At 46.7% G+C, this 13,228-nt stretch overlaps 1 protein-coding gene across 1 annotated transcript in view; it reads left to right on the top strand.

Annotated features, from left to right (window-relative positions):
• Nucleotides 1-1,277: 1,277 nt before the first annotated feature.
• The window catches only part of LOC138677371 (very-long-chain 3-oxoacyl-CoA reductase-like), a 69,132-nt gene continuing 57,181 nt past the window's right edge, over nt 1,278-13,228 (top strand). Inside the window, exon 1 of the mRNA XM_069767442.1 lies at nt 1,278-1,514. Within this exon, the coding sequence (XP_069623543.1) occupies nt 1,355-1,514 (160 nt within the window). The 5' untranslated portion in view covers nt 1,278-1,354. The remainder of the gene's footprint in view (nt 1,515-13,228) is intronic.

Below are 13,228 nucleotides of genomic sequence, written 5' to 3'. Positions count from 1 at the left end.
ATCTCTGATGATCCATTCTAAGACAATGCTATCTGATGATCCATTCCAAGACAGCGCTCTTTGATGATCCATACTGAGACAGCGCTCTCTGGTGATCCATTCCGAGACAACGCTCGATCCATTTTTACGTGTCCCCAGGGGGTGCCGAACGTCACGATGGTACAAGTGGTGAGACCCTACTATGTTACCCCGCTGATATAATATTGACGTCAGGCGGGTTGGCGAGATGTGGATCCTTCACGTTCTTCACAATCATAGGAACATTTATGTTTATGGGCCCATTCCCAGAATAGTACCATCATCCCCCAGCAGTCGGCTTTACCTCTGCTGGTTCAAAAAATTACTCGGGACCCAGCGCCATTTTTTTCCAATTATTTATTTTATACACGATGTACACAGCGGGTGCTGAACACAACTCCCATCATTGTCGCCTGCTAACGCTGATCTCAGAGAGACAAGGTGACAATGATGGGAGAGGACTTCAGCGCCCGGCGCCTGGGAACAGCGGTAACTGTACTGCTTTTTCCCAGGTGCCAATACGTGTAACGTGGATGACTTAGTTGCAGTTCGGTGATGGTGCTGGGAAAGCTGGGTTACAGTGTAGTGATATGTTCTGAGACGGCTGTGTTTTTGTAGAGACCGCCATACAGCCAGTTTTCTGGAGCGTAGTGAGTAATATGGGGTTTGTGAGGGTTAGATTTGCACCTCTGGTCTTTGGCCCCTGGAGACTTCTTCATTACACAGTAGTACAGCACACCTCCCCCCCGTCCTGCCTCTGGATCAGCCTCCAATGGTAACTTTTGCATTTCTAGTAATTACCCTTCAATCTCCTAGAGAGAGGATTAATGTTCCATAGAGGTGACTAGTAACAAAGCTGCTTCTGTGTCTGACCTACAGCTGCTGCACTCGGACACATTGCTTCGCCCCGCAAAGCGTGTAGTCCGTCACCTGAGCAAGGAAAAACGCGTCGATGATCATGAATAGAATTCTAGAACAGCAATGAGGACTGAGAAGCAGGATAGAGAGAGGAAACAGCAAAAGACTCTGCCATTCAAACAGGGCTGTAGCTTTTGCAGCAATCTAATAGAAGTCTCCCATGTGATCCCAAGCCAAGATAAAATATCAAAAAACTAACATAGGTGGAGCGAGGATATCATATATCATATGTCTCCTTCCTGTGTAGCCGACCCATTATATGGGTGAGAGGCCAATACCGTGTAAAACTTTCCTGGACGTTATACTATAGTGTTAAAACAGAAGGGTGTTGTCAGTAATCACCTACTACCACATAGAAAGGGGAGGGGAGGACCTGCAGGCACATAGGATCAGCACAGGAGACCAGGCGAGAGGACACATGGAGGAGTCCAAATTCTACTCATGGCTGAACCTGCTGGGGCTCCTCGCCCTGTCATATCTCACCCTAAAACTGCTCTGGACACTGCTGGTCGGGGCAAAAAACCACATACTGTCCAAGCGGTGGAAGACAGACATCAAGAAGTATGGTAGATGGGCAGGTAAGAGGGACGGGGGTACAGATAGGCTATCAGTGACCCACATGTCACCCCAGTATACACACTACTACCCCGTGACCTGTATATACACTACTACACCGTGACCTGTATTTACACTACTACCCCGTGACCTGTATATTCACTACTAAACTGTGACCTGTATATACACTACTACCCCGTGACCTGTATATACACTACTACACCGTGACCTGCACATACACTACTACACCGTGACCTGCACATACACTACTACACCGTGACCAGTATTTACACTACTAAACCATGACCTGTATATACACTACTAAACTGTGACCTGTATATTCACTACTACACCGTGACCTGTATATACACTACTACCCCGTGACCTGTATATTCACTACTAAACTGTGACCTGTATATACACTACTATACCGTGACCTGTATATACACTACTACACCGTGACCTGTATTTACACTACTACACCGTGACCTGTATACACACTACTACATCGTGACCTGCACATACACTACTACACTGTGACCTGTATATACACTACTACACCGTGACCTGCACATACACTACTACACCGTGACCTGTATATACACTACTACCCTGTGACCTGTATATTCACTACTAAACCGTGACCTGCACATACACTACTACACCGTGACCTGTATACACACTACTACACCGTGACCTGTATATACACTACTACCTCGTGACCTGTATATTCACTACTAAACTGTGACCTGTATATACACTACTACATCGTGACCTGCACATACACTACTACACCGTGACCTGTATATACACTACTACACCGTGACCTGCACATACACTACTACCCCGTGACCTGTATTTACACTACTACACTGTGACCTGTATATACACTACTACACCGTGACCTGTATATACACTACTACCCCGTGACCTGTATATACACTACTACCCCGTGACCTGTATATTCACTACTAAACCGTGACCTGCACATACACTACTACACCGTGACCTGTATTTACACTACTACCCCGTGACCTGTATATACACTACTACCCCGTGACCTCTATATACACTACTACCCCGTGACATGTATATTCACTACTAAACCGTGACCTGCACATACACTACTACACCGTGACCTGTATTTACACTACTACACCATGACCTGTATATACACTACTACCCCGTGACCTGTATATACACTACTACACCGTGACCTGCACATACACTACTACACCGTGACCTTCACATACACTACTACACCGTGACCTGTATATACACTACTACACCGTGACCTGCACATACACTACTACCCCGTGACCTGTATTTACACTACTACACTGTGACCTGTATATACACTACTACACCGTGACCTGTATATACACTACTACCCCGTGACCTGTATATACACTACTACCCCGTGACCTGTATATACACTACTACCCCGTGACCTGTATATTCACTACTAAACCGTGACCTGCACATACACTACTACACCGTGACCTGTATTTACACTACTACACCATGACCTGTATATACACTACTACACCATGACCTGTATATTCACTACTAAACCGTGACCTGCACATACACTACTACACCGTGACCTGTATTTACACTACTACACTGTGACCTGTATACACACTACTACCCCGTGACCTGTATATACACTACTACACCGTGACCTGCACATACACTACTACACCGTGACCTGAACATACACTACTACACCGTGACCTGTATTTACACTACTAAACCATGACCTGTATATACACTACTAAACTGTAACCTGTATATTCACTACTACACTGTGACCTGTATATACACTACTAAACTGTGACCTGTATATTCACTACTACACCGTGACCTGTATATACACTACTAAACTGTGACCTGTATATACACTCCTACCCCGTGACCTGTATATTCACTACTAAACCGTGACCTGTATATACACTACTACACCGTGACCTGTATATACACTACTACCCCGTAACCTGTATTTACACTACTACCCCGTGACCTGTATTTACACTACTACACCATGACCTGTATATACACTACTAAACCGTGACCTTCACATACACTACTACACCGTGACCAGCATATACACTACTACCCCGTGACTTGTATTTACACTACTACACCGTGACCAGCATATACAGTGGGGCAAAAAAGTATTTAGTCAGTCAGCAATAGTGCAAGTTCCACCACTTAAAAAGATGATAGGCGTCTGTAATTTACATCATAGGTAGACCTCAACTATGGGAGACAAACTGAGAAAAAAAATCCAGAAAATCACATTGTCTGTTTTTTTATAATTTTTTTTGCATATTATGGTGGAAAATAAGTATTTGGTCAGAAACAAACAATCAAGATTTCTGGCTCTCACAGACCTTTAACTTCTTCTTTAAGAGTCTCCTCTTTCCTCCACTCATTACATGTAGTAATGGCACCTGTTTAAACTTGTTATCAGTATAAAAAGACACCTGTGCACACCCTCAAACAGTCTGACTCCAAACTCCACTATGGTGAAGACCAAAGAGCTGTCAAAGGACACCAGAAACAAAATTGTAGCCCTGCACCAGGCTGGGAAGACTGAATCTGCAATAGCCAACCAGCTTAGAGTGAAGAAATCAACAGTGGGAGCAATAATTAGAAAATGGAAGACATACAAGACCACTGATAATCTCCCTCGATCTGGGGCTCCACACAAAATCCCACCCCGTGGGGTCAGAATGATCACAAGAACGGTGAGCAAAAATCCCAGAACCACGCGGGGGGACCTAGTGAATGAACTGCAGAGAGCTGGGACCAATGTAACAAGGCCTACCATAAGTAAAACACTACGCCACCATGGACTCAGATCCTGCAGTGCCAGACGTGTCCCACTGCTTAAGCCAGTACATGTCCGGGCCCGTCTGAAGTTTGCTAGAGAGCATTTGGATGATCCAGAGGAGTTTTGGGAGAATGTCCTATGGTCTGATGAAACCAAACTGGAACTGTTTGGTAGAAACACAACTTGTCGTGTTTGGAGGAAAAAGAATACTGAGTTGCATCCATCAAACACCATACCTACTGTAAAGCATGGTGGTGGAAACATCATGCTTTGGGGCTGTTTCTCTGCAAAGGGGCCAGGACGACTGATCCGGGTACATGAAAGAATGAATGGGGCCATGTATCGTGAGATTTTGAGTGCAAACCTCCTTCCATCAGCAAGGGCATTGAAGATGAAACGTGGCTGGGTCTTTCAACATGACAATGATCCAAAGCACACCGCCAGGGCAACGAAGGAGTGGCTTCGTAAGAAGCATTTCAAGGTCCTGGAGTGGCCTAGCCAGTCTCCAGATCTCAACCCTATAGAAAATCTTTGGAGGGAGTTGAAAGTCCGTGTTGCCAAGCGAAAAGCCAAAAACATCACTGCTCTAGAGGAGATCTGCATGGAGGAATGGGCCAACATACCAACAACAGTGTGTGGCAACCTTGTGAAGACTTACAGAAAACGTTTGACCTCTGTCATTGCCAACAAAGGATATATTACAAAGTATTGAGATGAAATTTTGTTTCTGGCCAAATACTTATTTTCCACCATAATATGCAAATAAAATGTTAAAAAAACAGACAATGTGATTTTCTGGATTTTTTTTTCTCAGTTTGTCTCCCATAGTTGAGGTCTACCTATGATGTAAATTACAGACGCCTCTCATCTTTTTAAGTGGTGGAACTTGCACTATTGCTGACTGACTAAATACTTTTTTGCCCCACTGTACACTACTACACCGTGACCTGCATATACACTACTACACCGTGACCTGTATTTACACTACTACACTGTGACCAGCATATACACTACTACACCATGACCTGTATATACACTACTATACCGTGACCTTCACATACACTACTACACCGTGACCTGCATATACACTACTACACCGTGACCTGTATTTACACTACTACACTGTGACCAGCATATACACTACTACACCATGACCTGTATATACACTACTACACTGTGACCAGCATATACACTACTACACCGTGACCTGCATATACACTACTACACCGTGACCTGTATTTACACTACTACACTGTGACCAGCATATACACTACTACACCATGACCTGTATATACACTACTAAACCGTGACCTTCACATACACTACTACACCGTGACCTGCATATACACTACTACACCGTGACCTGTATTTACACTACTACACTGTGACCAGCATATACACTACTACACCATGACCTGTATATACACTACTAAACCGTGACCTTCACATACACTACTACACCGTGACCAGCATATACACTACTACCCCGTGACTTGTATTTACACTACTACACCGTGACCAGCATATACACTACTACACCGTGACCTGCATATACACTACTACACCGTGACCTGTATTTACACTACTACACTGTGACCAGCATATACACTACTACACCATGACCTGTATATACACTACTAAACCGTGACCTTCACATACACTACTACACCGTGACCAGCATATACACTACTACCCCGTGACTTGTATTTACACTACTAAACTGTGACCAGCACATACACTACTACACCGTGACCTGTATATACACTACTAAACCGTGACCTGTATTTACACTACTACACTGTGACCTGTATATACACTACTACACCGTGACCTGTATTTACACTACTACACTGTGACCTGTATATACGTTACTGTAAAAGTCAGAAGGACGGTAAAACCTAGGATTTACCGGTCAATCTGGACATTCACCGAGGCCATCGGTAAAAGGTCAAAATGAAAAGTGAAATTGGACTTTTACCGGTGAAGTCTTGGTAAATGTTAACATTTCTCAATAGCGTTGGTAAAAGTCAGAAATATCTGGTGTGAAGATGGAACATCTGACTTTAACCAAGCGCTGTTGGTAAATGTGCACATTCACCACGGCTTCTTGGTAAATGTAGCTGAGAAGGGCGTAATAAAAAGTGCAAGTCACCGCGGGCGAGGAAATGGAGGACACAGTGTTCAAAGGAAAATATGGTAATAACAATGAACAAAATCTGCTACCCTGTAAGGTATCTGTTACCCTGTAACGTATGTACGTTCTATATATACTGTGATGCAGTGACCCCTGTAACAGGTAGGGGGCGCTGCATAGTCTCCCCAGTATGCACACAGAGGTGTATTGAGGCCGTGAGAGTGCATGGGAATCACAGCCATGGATGTGATGATGTGACAAAATCCGGCATTGTGGTGAATGGCCGATATATGTCTCGCAGAGGAGGGGACTCTGCGCTGCCAGTCTGAAGTTTTGTTGGTGTGCTGGGACCTGTAGTCCCACAAGTAAATGTGTAAGTTCTAATGAGAGATTGGCAGGGCTAGTCATGAGAGATTGGCGGGTCAGACTAGCCACACACACCCACACTCCCTCCCAGGGGAGTTGTTCAAGGTATATAATGTGACCAGGGTGTGGGTCACATGGTCCCTGGGTTTGTCCTGTGTATGGTCGCTGTGAGTGACCTGTGTGGTTCCAGTGGAAGGTCCTGGAGAGCCTGTGTGTTGGGAGGTCTTGGGAGTAGGACCGGATCCCTGAATAGCACACTGAACCACCTGTGTTGGACGAGGTCCTGAATAGCACATGGTGGGGCTTTGGACCTGGTGAGCCGGGTGTGTTGAATTTCCTGGGAGTAGGAGTTCTGAAGAGCACATGGTGGGGCTTTGGACCTGGTGAGCCGGGTGTGTTGAATTTCCTGGGAGTAGGAGTTCTGAAGAGCACGTGGTGGGCTTTGGACTTGCTGGTGGCCTGGGGTGTTGGACGAGGTCCTGAATAGCACCTGGACAGATCACATGTGGGGAAGCAACCGTCCTTCGGTGGGTCTGGACTGACTAAGATATGCTGCAAAGGCAAGTTGGTGATCCCTGTGAGGCAGCTTTCCCAGAGGACTGACAAGGAGTCAGCAGGGGAAAGGGGCGATCCTAAAGATGTCACTGCTGAGACCCAAGAGAGGGCTGACGCTGACAGTGCTGAGTCTGAGGGTGCAGAAGTGGAGGAGGCCACCAAAGTGTGGGGCCTGAAGTGGATACCCGGTTGAAGCAGGAGGAGCATCGGAGACGGGCTGCTGAGCGCTGTGTGGGGGCCTTAGAGAAAGAGGTGGCGGAGCTCAGAGATCGCCTGGCAGAAAGCCAGTCAATGAATAAAGCAGCCTGGGACAAGATGGAGCGGCAGGTGTCTATCCTGGCCAAACATCTGGAAGCTGGTGATGTTCAGAAGAAGTTAGCTCTGGAAGCGGAACAAGATGGGTGTCTGACAGCAGAAGAGAAGGAGATTTCCTTGTTCAAGTGCATAATAGATGTACCTGAAGACCTGAGAGAGGCATGTGCCAGGGAGTCTATGCATGAAGGGTTTAAGAGAGCTGTGGGGGCCTGTAAGGTAAACTGGACCCCGGAAACCGGTCAGTTAGTGATACAGTCCACAACTGAGATCACAGCGAAGAGGGTAGCCACCCTGAGTGACATGCACTTGAGATATGTGCGCACAAAGTGGATGGCCCAATGTAGGAATGAAGACACTGCTAGGCGGCTAGAGCTTATGAGGAAAGCTCGGAATCTGCAGGAAGGGGTTATACAGGTACCCGTCTTTATGGTGAAGAAGGTCATTGGAAGGAGTGGTAAAGCCATGCAAGAGATGGTGGACAAATCTGGAGTGGTGAGGTTGAGAATACCTGGTGTCCACGAAGACCAGTTACCCCGGGATAAGGGTATGGTTCCCTTCTTCATTGTAGGAACAGTGGAGAGTCATAACAAAATGCGGACTCTGCTGGAATATCGCATGGTATATCTGAAGGAAATGGAGCAGCTAAGGGTTGAAGGACGGCGCCTTACAGGACTGCTGCGCCCATTTGATGGAAGATGGCGGCCACTTTCGACCCGAAATGTGGACAAACGAAGGGGTGGGAGTACCCTGTCAGATGAAAGAAGTGGTGTCGACTCAGCTAACTCAGGACTGGGTGACATAGGTGGGAGACCTTGTAGCCGAAGTGGTGACAAAGGGGCAAACTCTGACCATACAGTAGCCTCGACTGTAAGTGGGACTTATGACCGCACCAACCGTGGGTGGCGGCCATGGAGAGAAAGGCCGGGTAATGGGGCGCACTTGGAAAGTGTGGTGACTAAAGGTTTGGTGACACAGACAGACTGTGACAAAAGGGCCAAAGCTCAAGGCCTACGTGTTGACAGCTGGGGGCGGGGTAAACCCAACAAGGGTATGATTATGTGTGGTGCCCAAACCCGACTGAGAGGGCTCTCTCGACTAGTAGGCCAAGGTGACTTGGGTACCCGGTCTCGAGGCCCCTGGGTTAAGACAAATGTTCAACCCCACAAGTTTGAACAGAGGGGGGGTATGTGATGCAGTGACCCCTGTAACAGGTAGGGGGCGCTGCATAGTCTCCCCAGTATGCGCACAGAGGTGTATTGAGGCCGTGAGAGTGCATGGGAATCACAGCCATGGATGTGATGATGTGACAAAATCCGGCATTGTGGTGAATGGCCGATATATGTCTCGCAGAGGAGGGGACTCTGCGCTGCCAGTCTGAAGTTTTGTTGGTGTGCTGGGACCTGTAGTCCCACAAGTAAATGTGTAAGTTCTAACGGGAGATTGGCAGGGCTAGTCATGAGAGATGGGCGGGTCTGACTAGCCACACATCCACATTCCCATCCAGGGGAGTTGTTCAAGGTATATAATGTGACCAGGGTGTGGGTCACATGGTCCCTGTGTATGGTCGCTGTGAGTGACCTGTGTGGTTCCAGTGGAAGGTCCTGGAGAGCCTGTGTGTTGGGAGGTCTTGGGAGTAGGACCGGATCCCTGAATAGCACACTGAACCACCTGTGTTGGACGAGGTCCTGAATAGCACATGGTGGGGCTTTGGACCTGGTGAGCCGGGTGTGTTGAATTTCCTGGGAGTAGGAGTTCTGAAGAGCACATGGTGGGGCTTTGGACTTACTGGTGGCTTGGGGTGTTGGACGAGGTCCTGAATAGCACCTGGACAGGTCACATGTGCGGTTCATGTGGGGAAGCAACCGTCCTTCGGTGGGTCTGGACTGACTAGGATATGCCGCCAGGCAAGTTGGTGATTCCCGTGAGGCCGCTTTCCCAGAGGACTGACAAGGAGTCAGCAGGTGGAGCAGGAGCTCCCGTCAGGTACTTGTACAGACTGTTGGTACCTGTGTGAAATGAACTGTGGTAACCCACGGCAAGTGGTCAGGGGAGGACCAGCGTGTTTAGTTGCTGCAAACCTGTAATGTCGTATGTTGGTGCCTGTTGTGCTCAATGGACATTGGTGAAGTGTACGGCGTACGGACACCCATGATACTGGGCGAAGTGAGAGGCCCAGCATGTTTAGTGTCCGTGAAACAAAGCCGTTAAAGAAGTGTTTAAGTCAAAGCTGCAAGTTACTATCACCAGTTGGTGCCTATTGTGTTTGATGAATGTATAATATGAACTGTGCATAACCCGGTTTATGACCCTTTAATAAACCGTATGGACTGTTTTGTGTTCAAAAATCGTGCCTGACTACGTCAATCCCGTGCCAAGCGAGTGTCCCCCCAATACACTTAGTGAGAGCAATCTTACAATACAGATGTCAATCCTGACTATCCTATGATTATTGTTTCGATCATACAAAAAGTGCTCACTTCCCACTAACATACAACCACTAACCCCACTCTAAAATATGCAAAAGAGAACGTCCTATGAATCTTAGGGTATCAGTGTTCCGCCGGCACCCTCTCACAAAAAGTTACAAGAAGTACACACGCTGCCGGTGTAGTAGTGTATAAATTGTCCTGTACTTGGCTTCCTGTAGAGCGCAGAGTCTTTCCAAGGGCCCCTTGCGAGGTGGACGCTAACACTGCTCACATGATTTACCGTTGCCGCGCCAATGTGGTAGAACCAGAATATATGCAGATAAGCTCTGAGCCGGAGTTGCTGGGTGCCATGAACGGTCTGTTCCACCCGAGCACCGTAGTCTCTGATCAGGGGAATCGGAAGACAGCGCATTCCGAGAAAAGGCTGGAAGGTAACAGCGCAACAGCCCTGTCTGGGCTCAGTCTAGTCAGCACAGCACCAGTCCTCTCACTCTCCCTAAAATAGCTCCTGCCTCAAGTCCTAGTTTCCTGGGGTTCTCTTCTTAGATTGCTGCCCAATCACTGCCTGAAGAAAATCACTAACTCATCAATGGCAGTGTTAGACCAGTAGATGGTGCTGTTGTACAGTCTTCCATATACAATGCTGAGTAACCCTATTACAAAAGAACATGGGATTCTTGCCAAGCAGTGTGGGTAAATGGGCGTACTTCCTGTTTGTGTCCTCATGGTGGACGACTGCCTGAGTGTTTTGCAAGCTGCACATACTGCTCAAAGCTGCATAGCCGACTGCCTGTCAAAGCTGCACAGGCACTAGCTGATTGTCAGATCATGAGTGAGGAAATGAAAGATCGTTTCTCGGAGCTCTTGAATGAAGTGGTGGAGAAAAAAACGAGATAATAATTTTTATCTCACGGACGATAAATACGAGAATATATTAAAAGAAGTGAAGGAGGCTAAGGTGGCGCTACCTAAACAGAGTATTCACTACAGGCGTTTGAAGAGGTACGACATCATGACCGTCGGAAATGATGAAAAGTTAATTGCACCAATCTCGTGTGAAAAAGAGAACGTGTTGCATTACGTTCGGTGTGCCGAACTCTTCAGTGTCATTCATAATGCGCACATCAGTACCGGCCACGGAGGGCGGACCAGGATCCTAAAGGAGGTGAACCGTAAGTTCAAAAATGTCACAACGGAGTCAATAGTTATTTATCTGCGACTCTGCCAGCAATGGCAGAAAAAAAACAGAAGATTACCAAAAAAAGGCCTTGTTGTGAAACCCATCCTACACAGTGAAATGAATTCTCGTGCTCAAGTCGATCTCATTGACATGTAATCCAATGATTTCAAGTTCATATTCGTCTATCAAGACCACGTCACTAAATTTGTTCTTCTACGTACTTTATGCACTAAAACAGCAGAAGAGGTTGCGTACCACCTCCTTGACAGTTTTTCCATTTTTGGTGCCCCGTGTATTCTGCATTCTGATAATGGGAGGGAATTTTGTAACAAGGTCATACAGAATTTGTGCGCGATGTGGCCTGATATGAAAATAGTGCATGGTAAACCAAGACACAGCCAGTCCCAAGGCTCCGTGGAAAGAGCAAATCAAGACATTGAAAACATGTTGTCAACGTAGATGGAAACAAATGAGACACCCGAGTGGTCTGAGGGCCTTCGCTTTGTATAAGCAATGAAAAATAGAGCATACCATGAGGGAATAAAATGCTCGCCCTATGACGCTATGTTCGGAGTACCAATGCAGATGGGTGTAGCTACCTCCAAAATTCCTAGTGATGGGATCAGAAATCTGTCTTCAGAAGAAGATCTTGAAAAAATGTTTGATTTGGAAGAGGAACTTAGTGATCCGACATCACCAACAGAAGCCGAAGGGTCAGATGAATCTATCTTTCATCACACGTCAGCACCGACAGCAGCAGAAGCTTCAGATGAATCCAACTGTCATCAGCTGTTAACAACGGAAGGAGAAGGTTTGGACTTATACAACTGTCCGCACACCTTAACAGCATATGAAACTCCACCAATTTTGCCATCCAAGAATAATGAAGACCTAAAAGAAAAAAAGTGAGTCAAAGCCTTCTACGAAAGATGGAGAACTTCATGATGATCAGCAACCTGACGTTTTGATTTCGCATACAATCAATAGAAGAATTGGTGCGGTCAGAAGAGTTCGAAAAGCTGCAAGAGAAGGACTTGAAACACAGGCCAAGAAAATGTTCAAATATTCTAGTCAAAAATTACCCAAACCTAACATTGGACAGAACAACAGAATAAGAATTCCAGACGTCGACCGTTCAAAAATGGACCCTAAGTCGATCATTGCAATTATTATGAAAAAAGATGATGACTTCTACCAAGTGGGGACTACTGCTGGGATCCTAAATGCATTATATTATCGCAATCAGTTCACCATCTGTCAGGAAAATTTCATAGGATTGCAGGATGTGAACAAAGTTCAGATCAGCCTTCGCACGGCGGTTTCCCAACAATCGTTGGTGGGAGGTCAGGGATTGAAGAAGTGCAACTGTTTAAAGAAGTGCCTAAACAAGAAATGTGTTTGTAGGCTGGAAAAAATGAAGTGCCATTCAAAGTGTCACAATTCCCAACCATGTTGCAACAAATAGTTCCTCCTTTGTGTTTCTTGTATGTCTTTTTCATTGAGATGAAAAATTAAGTGCAATTTAACAGGTCACAATTAGAGTTGAGTGGATAGCTGGATATCCGTCTATCCGTACGGATAAGACCGAGATCCGAGAGGATCCAGATTCTATCCATATAAGTCTATGGGACAACTATCCATGTGCAGGGACATCCCTCCTGCGTCACCAGTGATGCGGGGGAGACTCCCTGCACGCCGGTGGGCATCCCTGCCGTCACCAGTGATGCTGGGGACTCGGCCGGGGCATACCTGAGCGAGGAGATCCTCGCTGCGTTACTGCAGTAGGAACTCCCCACCCACTAGGGTCATCCCGCACTCTGGTCGGACCCCCCTTCTCCGCCACTTAAAGAGCACTACTTACCGGAGGCTACCAGAGGCTTCCCAGGTCTCGTCGGCCGGCCGCATCCTCCTTCTTCCGG

The sequence above is a fragment of the Ranitomeya imitator genome, chromosome 4 (genome assembly GCF_032444005.1).
Source record: "Ranitomeya imitator isolate aRanImi1 chromosome 4, aRanImi1.pri, whole genome shotgun sequence".
Lineage (NCBI taxonomy): Eukaryota > Metazoa > Chordata > Amphibia > Anura > Dendrobatidae > Ranitomeya > Ranitomeya imitator.
The sequence above is the reverse complement of the archived record's forward strand: the minus strand, read 5'-3'. Positions and strand labels throughout refer to the sequence as shown.